The sequence below is a fragment of the Marmota marmota genome, unplaced genomic scaffold, assembly GCF_001458135.2.
Source record: "Marmota marmota marmota unplaced genomic scaffold, marMar, whole genome shotgun sequence".
Classification (NCBI taxonomy): Eukaryota; Metazoa; Chordata; class Mammalia; order Rodentia; family Sciuridae; genus Marmota; species Marmota marmota.
In genome coordinates this window covers 3522248-3544910 of record NW_025999932.1, presented here as the reverse complement: position 1 = coordinate 3544910, position 22663 = coordinate 3522248, and the positions used below count along the sequence as shown (strand labels likewise).

At 43.4% G+C, this 22663-nt stretch overlaps 1 protein-coding gene across 4 annotated transcripts in view; it reads left to right on the top strand.

Annotated features, from left to right (window-relative positions):
- Window positions 1-22663, top strand: part of Myo16 (myosin XVI) — a 420601-nt gene that overhangs the window by 146148 nt on the left and 251790 nt on the right. For all 4 annotated transcript variants that reach the window (XM_048800642.1, XM_048800640.1, XM_048800641.1 and 1 more), the window contains 3 exons: window positions 2784-2859; window positions 5168-5321; window positions 19587-19737. In XM_048800642.1, the coding sequence (XP_048656599.1) occupies window positions 2784-2859; window positions 5168-5321; window positions 19587-19737 (381 nt within the window). The remainder of the gene's footprint in view (window positions 1-2783; window positions 2860-5167; window positions 5322-19586; window positions 19738-22663) is intronic.

Sequence of the window (22663 nt, the reverse complement as noted above, 5' to 3'; positions counted from 1 at the left end):
CCTCCCCCTCCTCCTCCTCCTCCTTCCATTTTTTTTTTTTCATTCTTTTTTTGGAGAGAGCCTCACAAAATTGCCCAGGCTGGCCTCAAACTTGTGATGCTCCTGTTCAGCCTTCTCAGTAGCTGGGATTGATTACAGGTGTACCCCTGGCTAGTTACACATCTGTTTGAAGCAATCCCAGCCATATCCTATCTGTCCTTCCTATAGAAATTGAAAAATTAATCCAAGAACTTAAATAATAAAATTCAGACTCTTTTCGAAACTTTTTGTAAGAAGAACCTTTAAGTAAGATGTTCCAGGTCTTAATTGTGGTGCTGGTTACAGGTTTGCTCAAATGTAGAAGTGCATACTTATCTGTGCATTTTGTTGAATTTAGATTTTTAAAAAGAGGTATCAAAAAAATGTAGCTAAGAAATTTCAATTTCCAGCCCAACAGCTGAGTTGAGGTCTCCTAGTTTTGTGGTTTGATTCTATTATTTTGGTGCCCTTGCCTAGGAAAAGTGGCTGCCTGCCAACATTTAGCAAGTGAGAATGATGGTGATGACTTTGTATCACAGAAGTATGAGGCATCCCAGACCTCTCTGTGCTCTATAAACCCAAAGAGAAATCATAACAGCAATTTAAAGACACTTGGAACAGTATTGTGATGAAAGCAATACCTTGTCTATATTCTATATGGAATAGAGGGGAAAAAAGGGTTTAATGGAAATTCACAGCCTTTCACATTGTAAAACATAATAGATGCTTGCATTTTAAATTGAGTTTAAAAATTAATAATGAGTGAAATGTTCAACTTATAAAATTTACAGAAATCTAATAAAATAAGAGAATTAGAAATAAGGATTTTAAAAGAGCAAGAAATGTAGAAATATAATATACAGGTAGGGTGTAATAGAAAGGATCAATAATACTGAACCTTGACTCTTGCAAGGATTTAGATGAACCAGATTCTAGAAATATTTGTCCAGAGAGGGAGACAGAAACAAAAGACCACAAAAACTGGCTGATGCTGTGCATGCAGAGGAGACAATAACCAGGTAAAGAGCACAGCTCTTGAAAATACAGGAGGGGAGAGGCAGAGAAAGACACAGCTGTCTTAGAGCATCTCTGCTGCAGTAGAGAAGTTCCAGACACTGGGTAGTTATAGAGTACAGAAATGTCTTTCTGACTGTTCTTAAGACAAGACAACCAGGATGATCGAGGTGCTATCAGGTTTGGAGTCTGGTGAGGGCCTGGGGCTCCTCTTCCAAGATGATGCCTCAAATGCTGTAGGCCAAATGCTGTGTCCTCACATGGAGGAGATGAAGAGGTAAGAGGGATAAAAAGGATCTGGATGGCAGCCTCCAGACCTTTCCTAAGGTCATGAATTCATTTATGAAGGCAGAATCCTCCAGCCTAATAACCCCTCATGGCCTCATCTTTTAATGCCTCTGCAAGGGGGATTAAAATATAGCATGAGTTTTAGAAGGGACGCAGCATTCAAACAGCAACAATCACCAACAGTGTTGTGACGACAAATTTGAAAGCTTCAAACAAAAATGTCAAATCCCCAGAAATCACACCACAAGGATTTGATTCTAGACCAAAAAGAAAGCCAGACAGATCCCATAGCTACCATCTCCAAAGCAGCACCCCCTAATTTAGCCAGTGATCCATTCTCCGATGGCAGAATCTAGAAACTTTGAAATGTCTGACAGTAAAGTCATTGCAGGCAGGTGGAGCCACAGGGGCTCTTGTTTGGAGTGGGAGTGTTAAGTTGAATAATCACTTTTGAAAAGAACTGGAGCCATCCCATGACGTTGGCCCTGTCTCCCTGTATTCTGGCACTTTTATTCTTAAGTACACACCACCTGCCTGTGTGCACCAGGAGAGATAAGCAGGAATATTTATAAGAACGTTATTTGCAAAACTAAATAAACAATTACAAGTAGCTTGAATGTCCACTAAAAGGAAGGTGAATAAATTGTGATATATTTCTACAATGCAATTCTACATAGTTGGGAAACAGAATAAAACAGTTTAACTCAACAACTCCCATGATTCTAAAAAAATGCATTGGTACGCCTTGAAAGCAAGACATAGAAAAATATGTAGCCCAGGGTTGCATTTCTATTATGGTCATAAAAGATTAAGCAATATGTTGGTTAGGGATCCTTCTAGATATGTTTGCTAACCAAATGAAGAAAAATACTAGTAACCCAAAGTTTATCCTAGTGATCAACACCGTGAAACAGGAAGGGAGCAGTAATGGGGAGAAATACACAAAGACACTACCAATGACAATTCTAAAAGTTGGGGACACTGAAAGCTATTTAATTACTGATCTTTCAACGTTATATAAATAATACATATGCACTTTGTGTGATATGCATTTTTCGATAGATACACAAATCTCTCGTTGAGCTCTTCAGTCTTATAACATGAGATTGAGTTTTCCTAAATGTAGAACGTGACTTTAGATTTATAATGTCCTCGGTGTTGTTATGAACGGACAATACCAATAAGTTGGACTTTGCTGAATGGATAAAACAAAAACAAAGCATCATGTGACATATAATGTCTTGCATAAAATTCTCTAAGAGAAACTTGAACAGTTTAAGGTATCCTCTTCAAGTCCTAAACAATGAAACCCTCATGCAATAAATGTTTTTTTTTTCTTCTGAATACATAAATTGCTGAAATGGTGCAAGTATATGGCATTGTCTGAAAAGGAAGTGGCCTTTACTAATGACTCCCCAGTGTCTGGCAATGTGTTTCCTATTTCAATCATCTTTACGTTTCAGACAAACCTGGTGAAACTTCTTTTGCTACATCAGGCGAACCCAAACCTTGTGAACTGTAACGAAGAGAAGCCCTCAGGTAGGTGCTGAGTGGGGCTGGACCCCTGGGAGTCTCCTGTCTTCCTTTAACCCTGACGCTGCTCAGCTCCTTCGCACAGCTAGGGAAGGAGAGCTGGCTGCAGCTGCAGCTCGGTGCGACCTCTGTAGTCCACGCTCAGGCCACAACCTCCTGTGCATCCCGAGGTGATGTCAGGAGGATGTCCAGGAGCATGTGCCTGGTCCCGGTTCCTTTCTTCCGTCTCATTACTAGTGCATTGAACTTCAGATGGTGATTCACTTGGTGCCATTTACTTTAAAATATATTTTACCAGTATTTTATTACTTTCCCATCATACCAACCAAATATGTGCATATTTGTTATGGTATTTTAAAACAATAATAGTATTTTTTCCTGCACATATATTTATGCCACAAGAAATGGAGACTAACACTCTCATGCTAATTTAAAAGTTCAAAATATTGACTTATTATTTTTTAAAATATATATTTTTCATTGTAGATGAACACACAGAATCTTTATTTATTTTTATGTGGTGCTGAGGATCGAATTCAGTGCCTCATGAATGCAAGGCAAGCACTTTACCACTGGGCTACAGTCCCAGCCCCTTATTTATTTTTAATAAATATTGTTTTGAAGGTTTTTATAATTCTTTTTATCACTACTCTTTTTATATGTTCATATACTTAATTAATGGATGCCACATTAGTTTTGTAGATTTTGGAATTTAACAAAGTAACTACTCATTATTAGTTCCATAATATTAAAAATAGAGGAATTCCAAACACAAAGGGAAAAGTCCTGCATAAGTAACATAATAATACAAAACTGTTAAAGGTAGCAGTTGATCTAAACGAGTACATCGGTATTTTCCCTGTTGCTAGACCTCCTTTAAACTCCTTTACACTAGAGATTTTATATTTGATTACTTATAGGAGCATGTTAACTGTGATAAACCTGCAATTTAAGCCAGGATGAGGGATTTACTTCATTTCTTATTTAATGGAATTAAGCTTCGTTGTTTAATGTTTATTACTTTGTCTTTTCTGCTAAGATAAATAGAAGATCTAACAATAGAATTATAAATGGAGTAGTAGTCTCAAAGTTTACAATCAAGCCAACATTAAAGAAAGTCCACCTTAATCCTGACATTAACTAGAAAAGGGTGCCTAATAACGAATACTGGAAAGGTAAAGAAAGTCGTAGCCTGTCCCCCATCTTTAAAAAGGTGCATTTCCTGGGAGTGGGCACAGCCTCTGTACCTCTAGCTCTGTGAGGAGAGCACCTTGTCTCGTTCCTGCTCAGGGCTTTTCCCAGACAGGGGAAGACGTGACCCTTGGGCAGGTCACAGAGGAGCGTGGAGGACAGAAACTGGACCACGTGATGGCTGAGCAGATGAGTCCTCAGCTGGACTGCGTTATATTCTCATCACTTTGCACTTCTGGAACTTGGGGTGACACAGACAGAATGTCAGGGGAGAGCGAGCATCAACAGAGCTCCAGGGTGGGATGGGAACCTGGTCTCCCGACGTGAGGAAGCTGAGCTCCTCCGGTTCTTCCCATGTGTGCTGTTTAATCTGAGGCAAGTAATGGTCAGATTCTGACATCTGTCTCTTCTTGTGGCGCCTGAGTTACCTTGACCAGTCCACCAAGCCACGCAGCTCACATTTATAGTTTAGAGAATCACAGGGCTGAAAAAGCGTGTCTGGCACCTCTAGCTCTTCATTGGTGTTAACGTGAACTTCTCCCCAGGATCTACCAAGTGTCGGTGTCAGTGGTTGCTAAGTATAAATTAAATTGCTGTGTATCTAAATATTCAGATATCACAGCTGGGTGTGATCTGGAAAGAAATGTATTGATTATGTTTCCAATGGAACAAGAAAGATCGTGGCGAGGCCAGAGCCACTGTCAGATAACACGGCTGAGTTATTTGAACATCTCCCCATTAGTCCAATTGAGTTGCGTCTAGGAGGTGTTTTTTTTTTTATCAAAACCCAGGCTTGCTGAAGTGTTTCACCGTGTTGGTCCACACTCCCCAACATGCAAGAAGAGGCTTACTAGGATGAAATGGCAGTTCTTCCAAACCTAGCTCCACCCTGACCTTCTGTTTTATAGTCACCAACCAGTGCAAGTTGTCTTTATGGTGCTTCATTTGTGGTTAAATAGGTCACCCATGTAAGATAGTTTTTGAAAATGTCCCCACTGTAAACACTTGCTCTATTCTACGTGTTTGGTAAGCTCAGCATTCAAGCCTCGTCTGAAGGACGGAAAGCGGGGAGGGCTCTGTGCCACCACCGGGCTGTGTCTGACGGTCTCACTGTGTCTCACAGACATCGCCGCCTCTGAGTTGATCGAGGAGATGCTGCTGAAAGCCGAAACTGCCTGGGAAGAGAAAATGAAAGAGCCCTTCTCTGTCCCCGCCTTAGCACAAGAGGAGCCCTATGAGGAGATCGTGCCCGCCCTCCCCGCACTGTCCAGCAAGCTGTAAGTGTCCGCTGCTCCCTGGGAAGTGCGGACTCTCACCGCCACTCTCTAGGGAGCCGCCGCTTCACTGCCGGCCGCAAGTCTGTCTCTCCACTAAAAGTCAGAAATATTGAGATGTTGATCACATAGTTACCAAAAAGCAGTGGTCAGTAGTGGCAGCTGAGCACAATTTGAGAACCCGCTGGCTTTTTCTAAACATCACCGTTTTAGTTATTGGCTCCACTTCAGGAGTCAGGAGACGCACCGGGTTTTAAACACTCTACTAGACTCTAGCTAAACTCACCCTGAGGGTCCCAGGCTGCCCTGACGGCTGACTTTCCCAAAGAGGAAATGAAAACACACAGATGTCCTTTCTTGACACGAAACTGATTGTTCTTGTCTAAAGTGTCTCCCAAGATGCTTGGTTGCTTGAAAATGCAAAATGCCAGAATGGAAATTGCTATTGTGTTCAAGGTCTGAAAAGGAGACACAGATAGCCCATGATAACACATTCCAATTAACGTTCAGTTGGTTGAGGGAGAAGTGTTTGTTTAACTCATGAGACAATGATCAAAGTTTCTCTTCCAGAGCTGCCCTTCACTAGCATGGATGTGTGCATATTGTGTGGATATGTCCATACAGGTGTTAGCACGTGACTTTATATTTTATGCACACACACTCACACATAGGACATGCCCACAATATACAAATCCCTAGGGACAGAAAGTGGATTAGCAGTTGCTAGGGCAAATAAGGAGTGACTGCTAAGGGATGAGAGATTTCTTTGGGGGATGGTGGAATGTTCTAGAAGTAGATAGTTGCAGTGGTAACACCAATTTGTAAAACTGTGAGAGTGTAAAAAGTGTACACTGACTATACATTTTGAAGATGTGGATTTTATGCTCTGTGAATTGTATCTCAAAAACAGAGGAAATCAGTACACGAAGAAAGAAAAAAACATTTCCAGTTGAAATGAAATGTGCTGCATTTCAGCAGCAGGGCCTTGAGGGACTACTCTTTTCTCTGAACCTGATTCCTGTCTGGCAGTGAAGATTATGTCTAATTTGAGGACGACAAATAAATATGCCTTCTGGGTTTTCAGCCATCTGAGAAACAGACAATGAAGACAGGCAGAACCCACCTGATCATCAAGTGAGCACACTGGAGAAGGGCTAAACGTGCACCATGCTTGCACCATCACTCAGGAGGTTCACCCACTCAGCCTGTGAGCCAGATCAGGGCTCCCGAGGGAGGTTCCCCGACAAGCCTCCAGCAGGGAGGAGGGGCGGCTTGTGCACTGAGCTCTCTCTGTGAACAGCAGAGGGACCACAGGCACACTCTTCCCACATTCTTCTTCAGCTCCCCAGGGGTGGAGGGAGGCACAGGATTGACATGACTCAGTCTCCCTTCCTGGAAAGGAAGAGAGCATTTGTGGAGAGTGTCACAAGGCCATCATGATGCCCAGGTGAACCCTGGGGAGACTCTCAGTTCAGTGCCTGCCTCCCAGGCGTGCAAAGCACTTTTAATGTAAAACTGCTCTGGGTAAGGACAGGCCAGAGTGCAGCATCCCCTAGTTGATGCTACAGTATGTTTGCCTTGGGTTTAATATTTTAATCCTGTTGTAAAGGAGCTTGGTTTTTATGCCCCCACTGTGAGAGCAGAGATCTTCCGTAAACTGCTGTCTTCAAAGCCCTGTTGAGATTCTCTCATCTCCCCAGGCCCCGGAGCTAGGAAATGATGCACAAGTGTCTGTCTCCCAGCTATGGACCTCAGGCTCTGACTGCTGCCTGCAGGGTCACTCTCCTGTGTTTTGGGGTGGGGGGGGGGAGTCAGGGGATGGTGTCACACATGTGTGAGAGGAGAAAAGACAGCCTTAAAACTCAGACTCAGGCTGGGCATGCTGGAGCACGCCTGTAGTCCCAGTCGCTTGGGAGGCTGAGACAGAAGAATTGTGAGTTCAAAGCCAACCTCAGCAACTGTGAGTCACTAAGTAACTAAGTAAGTTATTAAATAAAATACAAAATCGGGATGGGGACGTGGCTCAGTGGTTGAGTGCCCCTGGGTTCAATCCCTGGTAGCAAAACTGCCTCAGGCAGGCCCAGAGCAGGGCAGCTGGCCAACCATGGCTGAACCTCTGAAGCTGTGAGCCTGAAATAAACTATCCCTCCTCTAAGTTGTTCTAGTCACAGCAGTGAAAACAAACACACCACACTTCTTACATTCTTGTGTCACTGATATCACTGAGAAAGAGGAATAATTCAAATATTTGCTATGGAAGGATTTTATTCTCCAAATGTAAATATGAAAATTCACACCCAACGTGGTCCCACTCTAAGGATGACATTGCGTGGTAGGCTCCCAAGTTAGGAGATGTTAAAATGAAAACAAGGTTGTGGTAGATAAATGTTAATCATTGTGTCTGTAGTATTGTTTTTGGTTTCTGTTTCATTTAAAAAGTAAAACAGACCCAAACAACCAGTCTTCCCAATGCTTTTCACTTTTTAAAAAATTATTGACTGAACAACAGATTAATTAGTTTATAAATAGACTGATCAATCAATGACTTATTTGTTCCACACAATTAAGTAAATGGCCTAAGTACTTTTTTTTTCTCATTGCATCCCTGATCAAAGCTTGGAAATTTTGAAATACATTACATATTGAAATGTTGCCTGTTTTTCTTTGTAATCTACTGTTATCTTTCTCTAGAATTAGAATCAAAAATTAAACCAAAAAAACCTCAATGATAATTTCGTTTCACTTAACACTATTTGTCCCTGGGTCCCTCCTCTCTCTGCTTCCTTGGCTTCCAGGAGCTGAACAGCACTTCTCCATGAGAAAATTACAAGTTGACCGTCTTGTTTATAGGTTATGCCTAAGAACTTTTGAAATTCTTTTTATAGTTCTTAATTGTGACATTTTACCTCTTTACTTTCATTGTCATTAGAGAACTATAAATAAATACAAAACAGAAGAAAGCACATTTCAAAAACATGACTTGTTTTAGTGCAAAAAATTCAAAAATTTCTATAATGTTCTCTCCAGGTTTTGTTTTTGTCTGAGAAGAAACGTGGGTGTTTAAGGACTCTCTCTGTTGCTTATGAAAGACAAAACTTTCTCAGAAGCTGAAAAAATGTGTGTATTGTTGACAATAATAATAATAATAATAATATGTATATATATTTATAGTGCTTACTGATTTAGTGTATTTCATTTTACAGTGGTGCTTGATTTGGACAAATTTTTGAAATGTGTTGGGAATTTTTCTTTATGAAAGAAACCAGGAAATATTATTACAGGAAATATAAATATATTTCTCTGAAAAATCTCTCACGTGTCATTTAAAGGCAGGGTTTCCCCCACCCCAGTTATTCACAGTCTGAGGCTCACCCTGGGTCTGGGAAGGGAGCCGACTGTATCTCTCTGCTTGCTTCAAGGTCGCTTCTGTTTTCTGCAAACTTTCTTGCCTGCATTGACTTGAACAAAGGCTTTTGTTTGGTGACAACTTCAGTTCCACTGGTTTAAACCAGGTGCATCCTTGAGTACACTGACAATCTGAATTTTAAGTACGCATCCTGGTCTTCCAGTGGCTTGCAGAAACCCCTTGGCTTTAAGAAAATGCAGGAGAAATATAAATGCAAAGAAGAAGTGGAAAAGCAAGTACAGATTGAAATATGAGTGTTTTCCTCTGTGGTCAATTGCTTCTTAAATTCATTATTTTGCCCAAGAAAGAACTGTGCATATTCACTGATAGGAGAAGCATAACATTAGAAAGACTTTCACAAACCATTCCACATGACCTCCTGCAAGAGGGAGTTTTTGACTTCCATTTCCTATGGCCTTAGAGATGGAAGTTTGTCCATGTCTTAATGGGTCTTTGCTTTTTGAGAAAGTTTGAATTCTTGCTGTTTAAATATGGCCCATGAGTCAGCAGCATTTCTTCACATAGGAGTTTGGAAGAAATGCTGACGCTCGGCTGCACCCAGCCCTGAGCGCAGATCTGCACTTTGAGTCACGTGCACATTGAATGTGAAGCTCTGTCTAAACTGGAGGCACATTGTCACTGTATTAAATCGCATCTACTCTTTTATGTGCTCCTTCCTCTGAACCATGGTTGCCCGTCCTGTCCTCTGTCCACTGAAACCCAGCTTCCCTTCTTTAGCATTATAAACTTGATGTATTTCTTTTACAACTTCCCAGAATGTTTTGCTTAAATTTTAAGGAAGAATAGAATGGTTTACCCTATAATCTCAGCACACAAGTCAAATGCCTTTCTCACTGTGACTCTTCTTTATTGTTCTGTAAGGCTTTGTGCAGTGAATCATGATTTGGTCATGATAAAAGTATTAGTTCCACCGTGTCCCACTGTTGGAAGCAGCTGCCCGTCTTCAGATGTTTAATGAATAGGACATTCCTGTTATTGGGTTATCTCATATTTCATGTTTTCAAAGATCTCTTCTAGCCAGTTAACATTCTTAAGGTCACTCTGTGTTGCCTGACTTTCAAGTTCATATCTGAAAATGTGCGGGTTAGATTTAACACCAAAGGTCCTTCCATCTGAAACATCCTGTATCTACACAGTTGGACTCTATTAGGCATCCTTTCTCTTCTTTAAGCTTGCATGACTCTTCCTGAAATCCGTGCTTTCCTCCCCTCTGTTCCTTCTTGACCTCTGACTGGGAGCCCCTCTCTGTTGTCTGTTCTGGCCCTGGAGACCTCCTGGGGTCCCTTTACCATCATCGTTGCTAATGAAGCAGCTGCTGTAGGATGGGCCCTCTGGGGTGCAAAGGGGGAACTCCTCTTCCAGGATTTCTCATGGTCGAGAGGTTTTGATAGGTGCCAACTTGCGTGGCCACTGGAGTGTTTCATGGAAACTGAGAGAATCCATGCAAATTCTGCATGATGCCTAAGTAGAGTAGATTGTTCAGAAACTGGGCGTTCACTTCTAACAACCACACTGTCCACAGCTGCTAGCTTTGCAGTTACGGAAGTACTTTCCATGGGAAATTTAGTACTAAAAATGGCACCTAAAGTGCTTTTTATCACCATGTCTATTTCGTGTATACCTGTGTGCAGCTTGGAGCTTCAGTAACTTGGCCCATGTCACTCGCATGGGCTCAGTCTTAGCTCTTTAAGGGAGGTGACCATGTTAATTTGCCATTCTGAGCTCCTGATTTGACTTTAAAGAGGAAATGGTGACCTGAGCTTCGATGCTGTTGTCAGCTTTCAGTGTGGAACATGGTTATCCAAGTGGCCTGTGGCTTCCTGCTAGCCTGGGATGATCCTTCAGTGTGATGGCTGAAGAAGACAGGTTAGTCAGAAAGAAGTTTCCCCTCCACGGCAGTGATGGGCATCCAGGTCCTGTGCAGTACAATGGCTGCCCGTTCACCTGTCAGCCAGAGCGTGTTGAAGTGGAAACACAGGGACCATTATTCTCTGTCCTTGAGTTCCCCGTCAGACTCCTTGACCTTGCTCTCCCAAGAGTCTGAGCTCTCCATGGTGTGGGTACCATGGACAGAGACTCTTGAATCTCCAAGTCCTCTTTCAGATCCTGGCTCTGCCATTTCCTGGCTCCATGACCTTGAAGCATTTACTCAACCTTGTTATGAGGTTTTGCTCAAGTACAAATGTGGGCATTGTACAGCTAGGAAACTGACTGGGCTTTGTCCATGGTTACTGGGAAGGAGGCTTTGAATCCAAGGGATTTCCCAAGGATCAGGAGTGTCTTCTTCCCTAATCCTGTACCTTTGGATCACACCACATTCACATGATGGTGGCTGGCCATGCCAGAAGTGCTACCATATGTCTGAAAGCTCAGGCCCGTGAGCCAGCCTGCCTGCAGGAAGGGGAAGGAACTGGATGAGCTGAAACCCCTGACCAGTAACTGGGCCAATCCTGCCTGTGCCCTGAAGCCCAGCAGAAGCTCAGACATCAGAGCTCACTGGAAATTCCTGACCGATGAGCACTCTAGTGGACCAGAGAGTACATGCCCTGTTGCCCAGGAAGAGGGCACACAAGCTCTGCCTGTGGGACCCCTGTCCTGTCCCTATGTGTCTGCTTGCTTGGTTGGTAGCTTTATGATAAAAGTGGAAATAAAAAGCAAGCCTCTTTATGAGTTTAGGAGCCAGTCCAGCAAATCTTCAAACCTGAGGGGCTTGTGGGACTCCTAGGAATTGTAGCTGGTTGGTCAGAAGTATGGGCCTGAACCCTGCCTACCACCCTGTGGCTGGAGTCTGAAGTGGGACTGTCCTCTTGAGGCCTTGGTCCCTGACCTCAGAGTCTGCGCTGAGGCTGGTGGTCAGTACCTGGATTGTACAGCAGCTCATTTGGGTGTTGACTATGTTAATCTTACCAGGTTTTTGTGATGACTAGTTAGTTAGTATCTATAAAGCACTTAGACCAGTATGTGACTGAAGAATGACCAGGAAGGAAGGAAAGGGGGGAGGAAGACACACTTCATTCATCTTTCATTGGTGAACCATCAGCAAAGACACCTAAGCTGAGACCAACGTCCATTTGATGGAAGGTTGTAACCTGAAAATGGTGTTCCAAGGAGAAAGTCCACTATCAGCGAGGAACAGCTTTGCCTGGGGGGACGGGGCTGTAGGGCTGCACCAGGGCTCCTGAGTGCCCAGCACTGTGGATGCAGACACGATCCTGCTCTGTGAGGGTAGACCAGGGCTGGGAAGAGGCCAGCGAGCAGGATCAAGGCCACAGATCAGAAGGGGCTGCTGGATGGGTTGGTTTTAGGTGATTTTGGCTGAGTGGCTGGTGGTGAGGCCCACCTGTGGGACCTGGGAGTGGACAGTGTGAGCTGTACTGCATTGTGCCCTCCTTAACCTAAGGGAAGGCGTCCATCACGCTGGCTTGGACTGCATTTGTGAGGATCCGTGGAGCCACAGTCCCGAGGCAGGCTCAGCTTACATCTGTCAAAGACGGCCAGCTCTGGCTGTGCTAGGGCTCCTCTCTGAAGCCTCTGTTGCCATGTGAAAACTCGTGGTTTTCATAGCCAGAGGGAGGCTACTCCTCATTCCCATCAAACTCCGTGATTCAGGATGTAGAAGCATCCTATTCACATTTGGTATAAGGAGAATCAGAATCCTGGAATGGAACAGCTTCGAACACAGCTAACAAGGGACAGCTGTGTCTTGAGTTGGAGCCTCTGGACTCGGCTCTCGCTCAGCAACCTGAGGTGGGAACTCTGGCTCAGGAAGACAGCCTGGCCGCTCCCCAGCAGAGCAGAGGTCAGTGATGTAGTGGCCGCTGCTCTGCTTACGCTCAACACTGAGCATGAAGCTGGAGGGCCCAGGCTCAAGGGCTCTTGGTTCTGTTGGTTCCAGTGTCTGAGAAATCCACTACCAAAGTGCTGGCAGATTCACCGTCTGTGAGGCCTGTTCCCCACCCACAGGGACTGCCTGTGGTGTCCTCTCATGGTGGAAGGACATAGAAGCACTCTGGAGACCTTTATAAGGGCCTCACTCCTCATTCCTGGGGGCTACACCCTCATGACCCAGTCACCTCTACAGGTCCCACCTCTGGGCACTATCGCTTTAGGGAGTATGTTTCAACATATAAATTTGGGGACATGCAAACTTTCAAACCCCAATAGCCACTACCCTGCTCACTGAAATGCATGCATTGGTCAACTGAGCATAGAGTTGCTACTTAAATGCAGACGCCCAGTTTGATTTGAATTCTCAATAAAAGCCAATCATTTAGGATAAGTAGGTGCCAAAGATCGAATCTCTATTTGGTGAATCTGGCAAATCTAACCAGGTCAGGCTTTTGGAAGAAGTGTCGTTCTCCTGATTAACAGGGAAGGTTTGTCTGTAAGCACTGCTGTTTGTGTCCTTCTTGTCCCTTCCAACCCTGTACATAATATGTGGCCTGCAGATGCCAAGTGGCCTTCCATTACAGGAAGAGAGCAACTCTTAGCACGACAAGGTAGGAAGCATAGAGGAGATGGAAGCCTGGGAGCTCTCCTGTCTGGGTGGTTTGTCTCTGGCTGCTTGTTCTGTGAGAAGGACAGACGTCCATTGGCTTTTGATGCTGTGCTTAGTGGCTGATCCAGGCATCCCTAAGATGGCTCTGCAGCTCTGTGTCCCTGGGTGCCTTGCTCCCTGCTCCGGAGCTTCAGGACTCTCCTTCAGATGAGCCATGGTAATGGTGCTGACAGTCATGCGCTACACAGAGGACCACCACACACAGTGTCCCCTGAGATCTTATCACTGAGTGACATCACAGTGATGTCACTGTGTGTGAACCGTCTGTGCTGCTCACGGAGATGAAGCCTCCCAGTCACCGGGTTCTCAGAATGCGTCCCATGGACAAGTGCCACACGACCACCTGCCTGCACTCTGGTGCTGCAAGGTGCATTAAGCCTCCAAAAGGAGTTTCATGACCCGAGCCAGCCTCTGATCCAGCACCATCAGCTGAGTCCCTCATAACCAGAGGACCTGATCCCCTGAGTTGTGCCTGATCACCCAGCGCAGTCTTCCCACAGCCCTCTCAGCCTCAGTGTGTTCCAACTGTCGGCATACATGCTACCTGGGTAGGTTCTGGGGACTCTTAGGTAAATTACTTACATGATTTCATTTCACTTTAATGAAGATACTTACTGTATACTTATTTTGGCAATAGCAATTCATATCTGAATGTTGCTCTGTAGGACACAAAGGGCTTTTGCATCCAATGTCACTTAATCTATGTCAAATTCTTTCATTTGGTAATAGATTCCACAAGACACCCAGCCTGTCTACTAATCAGATTCTATGACTACTTTGCTAAAACTCTGCAGGATGTAATCACAAAGTTTTAGTAAAACCATCCACCTTTCCCCTAAAGTTTTTATATAGAAAGGAATCCTACAGTCCAGCTGTGGACAAAGAGAAATGTCACAGAAGACAGAAGACAGAATGATAAATGGGACATGCAAGGAGTCACTTCTAGTGAACGTTATACTTGAAACTTTCAGAGACCCTCTTCATGTACACATAAAACAAGGAGGTAAACATATCCTAGGGATGCTTCCCTTAATTGAGCACTTTTTGCATTCCTTTGTAGATATTTGCCAAGATCTGTTAAGATGCATGTCAGATGTTTTAAAATCCATGCTGACTGCACTCCAGCCAGGTGGCAAGAGGAAAATTTTGTGCTTTAAACACAAGCTAATCTTTCACCATCGTGATCTTAAAATTATGATTTTTTTTCTTATAAAAACTAAAAGTAATTTGGGGGTAGACCAAATATAGCAATTAATTAAAATCTTTCCACAAACTGATTTAGCATGAATCTTTGGCTTTCGGTGTTATGTTAGCAAAACCCCCCAAAGTCCCCTAGAAATCCTGCAGGTAGCTGTGTGCCCAGCTTAGCACTGAGAGTCATCTGCTCGTTCATGACTTTAGCACCAAGATTATTGCCTCACCTATCTCACATTTGTTTCTATTAGATATTTTTGTTGCTGTCATTGTTGGCCTAGCATGGCTCAATGCAGCCGATTTTCTTTCATCTCTATAGTCTTCTAAATTGCTTTAGTTATAATGGGCAATAATTGTTGCCTTTCTCAGTTTTTCTTTCCTTTTTTTGTTGTTGTTGGTAAGTGGGACAGTTTATTGATTGGAAGAAAAACAGATGAACTGGCACTGCTGACATTCACAAGTGGCTATTGCACTGTTATTAGCAGACCTCACTTCTTTATACATGGCTGAGATGGTGAAATTCAATCTTAAAATGAAATAAACTATGGAAACATAAAACAACATGGAAGAGACTCACGATGTAACATCGAGCCAGATAGCCAAATACAAAAGAATAACATGGTATGTTGTACAATCTGTGAAGTTCAAAGCCAGGTAAAAGTAATCTGTACTGTTAGAAGTCAGATTGTCTTTGCAGAGCAAGGAGGCACTAGAAATCATGAAGAGTCACATTTTATTTCTTGATCTTAGTAGTGGTCACATAGATAATGTGTTCCACTCATAATGATTCATCAAAGTATATACTTGTAATTAGTGAACTTTTCTGCAGATATGTTACTTCCTAATAAAACAGGAGAAATCATAACCTACCATTAAAAGCACAATCTTGGACAGTGATCTTATTAGCCATGTAGCTATTATTATTATTTCATCTTTATATATGAACTTGTGCATTATGTATGACAACCTGGTTCTTTGAGTACAGTCCCATTTTCATTTTCAGAAGTAAATCCTAGTTCCTAGAGGTACATTTGCTCTGCCTTTTATGTTTATGGAAATAAGCAGGTCTTGACTAAATCCGGTTGTGTTCAGAAGCTGGTCATCTGCTGGAGTATCCTCTTCTGTCGTTTTCCACAGCCAGAGTAAAGAGTAGAGCTTTCTCCTGAATTGCTGTAACTGCCCATGGAAGAGAGCTATTTCGTGCTCTTTCTGTTTATGGAGTCTGCCTCACCAAAAGCCTTCTTTTAGAAAATACACTATTTTAGTCCCTTTTTTCCCTCTGCTTCTTGTTGATAAATTTCTATTGCTGATCATTTCTTTTTTATAATCAAAGCAAGACTTGCTTGTTGGAGAAAATTAGCAAAGTGCAGAAAAATATACAGAAGTGTTTAAAAAAAAATCACTCATTGTCCTCAAAGAAAAATTGCACCAGAGAAGTGAGGCCGGGAGGAAACGCTTTCTAGACTATGGCTGTGGGAGTGAGTGGGACCAGCTGGGCTGAAGGACCCTGGGAGCTGCCAGGTGCTGGCTGAGCTGGTGGCAAGCGCTGTAGGACCTGGGGAGGAGGTTGGTCTGTGCTGTGGCTCAGGTGGTTCCTCTTGACCCTTATCAAAATCAGCCTTCCAGCTAGGCCCAGGGGTGAATCGGGAGGCTGAAGTAGGAGGATCTCAAGTTAAAGGCCAGCCTGGGCATCTAAGGGGGGGTGGAAATTCAAAGGTCTAGGGACGTAGCTCAGTGGTAGAGAGTTTACCCAGCGTGTGCAAAGTCCTGGGATCAGTCCCGAAGACCATAAAAAAATTAAAAATAAAAATTCACCCTCCTCCCTCTGCAGAGTCTGGAGAGAGGGTGCATCTCCTTTGTTTTGAATTCACATTTTAAAGATGGCTCCCAATCCTGGAGGAAGACCTTCCTGCATTGTAAAGCTGGCAGGAGGTGGAGTTAAACATCTGGAAAAGGCAGAGAATTCACAGTGGTGAGTTCCTAAGGCCAGCACTCTAGGAAAAGGGAGGGCAGGGTCTGGGGCTAGGACTAGCCATTCTCAAGTTCAGTAACAGGAAGGGGGAATGTCAAAGCCTTGGTCATGGCTCCCTTATGGTGAAATTGCTATTAACTGCACATTTCTTCTTGTCCTTTCTATGTTCCGAATCTTTTTTTTCCACTTGCCCTATCAATATGATCACATTTTATTTTAAAAGTAATCTATCACAAATATTTTCCCATGGTTGATGAACATAGATACTAAGCACTAAGAGTGTAGATGTCTTTTTACAGTTGTTAGCAATAGGTTCCAGGTCATATTACCTGTGGTATAACGGAATAAGTAAATGGTTGACGTTAAAAAGGTGAAACATTATTGTCCGATCACAGACTGGGGGGCTCCATCGAAGCTTGTTCAGTATCTGCGTTTTGCAAAGGTGAGGCTGTGACTTAGGTTTGAAGCCTTGGAGGATCAGGTGACCACAGGCAAATTCTGACTTCAGATGAGGTCGTGGGAATCCTAGACCAGGCCTCATTCCAAGTGAAATTCTCAGGGAATCGACTGTCAATACTGTGATGAGATTTGAGACATAAGAGTCACTGAGCTATTTCACTAGACTCATTATTTCTTCCTTTTAGACATCCTTCACAATTTATATATTTCATAATCTATTTTCCTAGTTTCTATTTCAACTAATACAACTACTGCTTTGTTAATCACTTTATACTCAAATCTTGGGATATGTAAAACCTCTCAATTTTTTTTTTAAATTTCCCAACAAATCAGAAAGAAAGAGGTGATTGATATGTGAGAGAAGTAGGTAAAGAAGGTCCTTTTCTGGGAGGGAGAGTGGGCTGTAATAGGCCCTGTTACCTGGGGCGCTGAGTGTAGACCTGTGGGGTTCACCTGGCTTTTCTAGTGCCCACTGCATCTCCAGAGCAGCTTCTCCTCTTTACCCATCTGTACAGCAAGCCTAGAGCGGTACACATGCACAGTGTTGTTTCCAAAAACGAAAATTATTCACTCACTCGGGGTGTTTATAGCAGGGACTGTCCAGTGTTAAGTGCCAGAAAACTAGAGCGATGCTAAAACACCCTGTAAATGAGCCTTCACATAATAGAGAATACAGGGAAATGACAATGACTGTGTTAAAAGATTGTCAAAGAGGCATAGGACCTCCCCTCGGGACTCTAGGAAGGATGAATGGAAGCCACAGCAGACAGGTCTGAAGTGATCGATTGCTTATTATTTGATGGTATTAAACAGATCCATATATAAATCGCATAAGTGTTATAAGCATTCCCTTTTTGTGGGATTCTTTTCAATTAGAGATTGTTTTTGTCAGTGAATCTGTTTAGAGGGGATTTAGAACACCAAAAGCACAGGTAACAAAAGAAAAAACAACCATCAGGGCTACCTCACACTAACAGGCTTTGACAGAGCAAAGGATCCAGCCAGCAAAGTTGACAGCCAACCATACAGAACTGCAGAAAAGAGTTGTAAACCGTGTACATGCTAAAGGTGAATACCCAGCATAGATAAGGAGTTTACACAACTCATTAGCAAAAACATTGAGGATAAAATTCCTTGGTTACAAAAAGGGTGAATGCCCTGAATAGACATTTTTCCGGAGCAGACATGCCAGTGTCCCATAGCTCTGTGGAAGAGCATCACCAACCATCAACACCACGGCCTGATACCCTGCCTGCGAGGGTGGCTGTTGTGGGGAGACAAGAGGCAACAAGGGCTGGTGAGGGGGGAGCAAGGAGAGTGTGGCACTGTTCCTGGGGATGTAGTTGTGCACAGTCATTATAGAAAACAGCACTGTCTGCCAGTTCTGGATAGACATCCAGGAGAAAGGAAGCCAGGATCTCAAAGAGATGTCTGCACTCCATGTTCATTTCAGCCTCATCCACGATGGCCGGCATGTAGAGATGCCTCCGTGTCTGTGCTGGGTGATGATAAAGACGTTCAGGCGCATGTGCGCAAGGGCGTGTTATTGAGCTATTGAGACAAATCCCCTGGGTCACAGTCACATGGAGGACCTGGAAGACAGGATGGTAAGAGACACGGGCTAGGCACAGGAAGACTAATGCGGCCTGATCTCACTGACGTGGGACGTCTGAAGACGTCTACGCTCAGAGCAGAGAATGGTGATTGCCAGGGCTGCGGGCGATGCTAGCCGAAGGGCACTGACTTTCAGCTCCAGGTGAACAAGTTCTGGGACCTCATGTACAACATGGGTGGTGACAGACGTTCAATTAGCATGATTGTGGTGATCATTGCACGGTGTATATTGAATCACCACATTGCACATCCTAAACACATTCTGTATCTAACAGTGACAATATTTTAAAATTAAAAGAATTCAAATGAAAACCACAGTGAGAAGCCACTAACATATCTAAGGACAATTGATTCCCAAGGGCACAAAGAAGGGACGAAACAACTTGTGTATATTGCTGGTTATTTTAACTGCACAGCTATGCATGTTTCTACTGTCATTCAGCTGTAGACCTGCAAGGGTCAGTGTACTGTGTGTAACTTAGGCCTCAATAACCTTGTAGTTGAAAAGAGAAAATCACATCAGGCTTCAGTTTGAATCTAACCACTCCTGTAGACCATATGCAATAATTATGATTACCTAGGTTGACTTGATTAAATATGCTTGCATTTCTGTTTTGTATTAGTTTTTTGCTCAAAATATTGCCATGATTCTACTTTTTAAATCATAAACTGAATTATGTTTCAATTAATCACAAGATTAGGCCTTTCTTCTCTTGTTTGCAATCCATTTTCACATTTAAGGATGTTATGCCTTTCAAAATTTTAAATTGCTTATTGATTTTTCGATTACAATTAAATATATATCTGTAAACATTTTCTTTTAGAGTTAAAATTAATGTTTTTTTCTTTTAGAGATCAAATTGAATGGAATTCGAAAATAATAGAAAACTTGACAGGTGTCCCATTGTTATTTTCCCCTACAGCTTATAGAAACTGTTTCTTCTTTGAGTGAAACCACATTCAATAGTCCAGCTCTCCTGTAGTTTTTGATTGATGAGACAACGTTAGAAGAAAACTAATTGTGGTATCGATTGCTTCCTGCAGTGGTCCCATGGTGCTTCCAATTGCCAAGCAAGACAGTTTGTTGGAAAAAGACATCATGTTCAGAGATGCAACAAAGAGTGTGTGTGTCCAGCAGCCTCAGGATGGGACCCCTGAAAGCAGCCTGGTGAACGGCCCCAGCAAGCCCGAGCAGGTACTCACAGCGTCTCCATAGCCTTCCTCGGGAGGCGTGCTGTAAGTCCAAATGACTCAAAAGCAAGGATCTGCTAGTCCCCATTCAGAGAAAAATGAATGGGTGCATAAGTCAATATTTTGATTGCAATTCCCACAGGTAAGTAGGGCTTTGTACTCCTGATTGACAAGCACAATTGCTGCTGTGTTTGTGTTGGCAGTTGGTTTTTGACCGTCTTTACCACCTGTGGTAAATGGAAACTCAGCCAGGGTCCCTTCTTGCGGATTTCCAGTTGAGTGCTTGCTCGTTGTTTTGAAGATTACTTAGTCTGCATTTTTCTGTTTCCTGAAGTTATCCAAATATACACAAGAAGAGGAGGAGCAAAGAGTCATTAAGAGCCATTTATCTTTAGAAGTAAACATATGGTGTGTGTATGTGTGTACGTGTACGTGCACACACAATTCCCAAGCTATGGGAGGCACTTGGAAGTTGGGAGGGATCACAGAAATTAATGTATTTCTTTCTTCATTGCCATAGAAATAAATGATTTTTATATGTTTAGTATTTTTTAAATGGCAGAGTGATTTACATTTTTAAAAACCATTTTGTTTCAGTGCATCTAATTCTGAATATATTATTTTAGCCAGGTTTTCTAAACACCCTCTTCTCAGGATTCCATGTAATTCAGAAAGCTTTAGATAAATCAAACTGAAGCTTTTTGGTTTTTTAATTTTTATTGGTATTGTTTTGAAATATTTTCTTAATTGGTTATAGAAATGTGTGATTAATTTGATTTCCTACTGTTGAGGTTTTCTGACATTCAAGAAATTTTCTAACACAATTACAACCAATGCATGATTTGTAGTCAATGTTTTTGTGAGAATTTATAATGCTTCTGTTAATTTGTCTTTAAGCTATTAATTACATGTTGAGTTCAGCAGTAATACAATGGCAATTATTTATTAATTAAAGAAGTGCCCAGTAAGTCAACTCTTTTGTCAAGGTCCTACAATTTCCCCCTGTGGATTCAGAACAGTTTATGACTAGCAATTCAGTTGCATTTAGGTGGAAATTTAACATGCTATTTTTAAAAGACAGAAAATGCTTCTTAAAAATGAGCAGGCCTCCATGATCCAGAGGCTCGCAGTGGCCTTTCCTGCTTAACATCAGCCCCTGTCCTTGTCCTGTGTCCTGGCACCCGTCATGTTCTGCTTGGTTGTTACCTGGGCGGGAACGGTGGTTGCTTAGTCTCCTGCGCTGTGGCACCTCTCTCAGACCCGTGTCTCCCCACACACGGACCTTCTTGGCCACGGGGGTCTGGGTGGCTCTCTGCAGGGGAAGGCAGCGCATTTTCAGGATGATGCACTCCAGTGTCATGAGAGGGTGTTAGCAAGGCCTTCCAAAGCAACCAAGCCTGATTAACATTTTTTAGAGAGGTCCATAATGTAGAGAAGTTTTTAAAATTAAAACAGAACCACTTAGCATCTCTCCTTCCAGATTTTTGTAAAATATAGGTCTCATCACAAATGGTAACTATGTTAATGAATATTCAGGGCTTGATTTAACCTTTCTTTTAATTTCTGAGAACAAATGAGATTAACATTAGCTTTTATATTATCTCCAAGAAAACAGAATTTTTCTCTTGCCGTTCAAAAACATCCCAGACAGTTTGGTCCTCCCCAGTCAGCGTGGATTGACTGCGCGTGAGATTCTGCGCAGTGGTGTCTTCTCTCCTCCGCCATCCGCTGACCTCACGTAATGCCTCTGCACATGCCCCAGGCTTCATTCCTTCAAAGTAAATTGAGATCATTGTCCAGAATTCTGATACACAGCAACACTCTACATTGACTGACACTCTCCCTTAAAAATACTTCTACCCACTGTTTGAGTCCCCAAAATATTTCTGGACACAGTTTATTACCCACTTTTGATATTTTTGCTCAAATTTCAAACTGAGTTTTAAATGGATCAAACTTAAGAGAGTGAAGCAAATTACCCAGAACCATGGACATCTTTGACCCTGTATCTGGGGCTCTTTGGGGTTCACTGCAGCAAGGTCTGGCTCAGCTCCCACAGCCCAGGTGACTGGCGACACCTCTGAAAATGGCAGGGAATGTCTGCATTCCACGCTGCGCCTGGGGTAGCTGGGTTTGGAGGTCTGGCCTGAGCTTTCTTCCTGTCATCCGTGGACACACAGCGGGCAAGCTCTCCAGCGGTAGCCGCCCAGCAGTCGGGAGCAGTCAGTGGAAAGGCCCACAAGCCCACCACTTAGCAGTGGGCAGTAGGAGGGCTTGTTCCGGCCGTCGGTCAGGGTGGCAGGGAAGCTTTGGGACGCGTAGTAAAGTGTTTCTCGTGTTTCATGCTGTCCTGTGAGGACACCAGCCACCTCCTCTTCCGACACTCTTTCCATTCTGGATTGTTGGCTCCCCTGAACCTGAACCCTTGTCCTTATCCCACACGTCAGACCATCTCTCTTGCCTGTGGATGTCTGGTCCCCGGACGTAGACTTCTTGTCTCCCAGAGAGAAAAATCACAAAGAACCAAACGGAACGGTGGACCCCAGGTACCAAGAGCAGCCTTGAAATGGTGGCGGCCAGGGGCCTGCAGACCCAGAGCCCCTCCCGCACTCCGGCTCATGCTGCTTCTGAGCGTGTCTCCTGAGCTCTTCTGGATCTTCTGTTCTGGATTACGTTTGTAGCAAATGCCACAGTGGCCAGTCCCAGAGGGGACGGGCAGCCTTGCCTTGGTCTGTTCCTCTGACGCGGGCTCCTGTGTTCCTGACCTTCCGTGGACGTGGGTGGTGTGCGTGATTCAGCCCACGGCTTTTCTTCTACTTCAGCGTTTCCCTGCCTTGACATGAGCTGTCACCGTGCCTGTGAGGTGGCTGCATAAAGAAGCCACATCACGGATGTTCCTGATTCCAGTTGGTCATCAGCGTTTCCTTCCG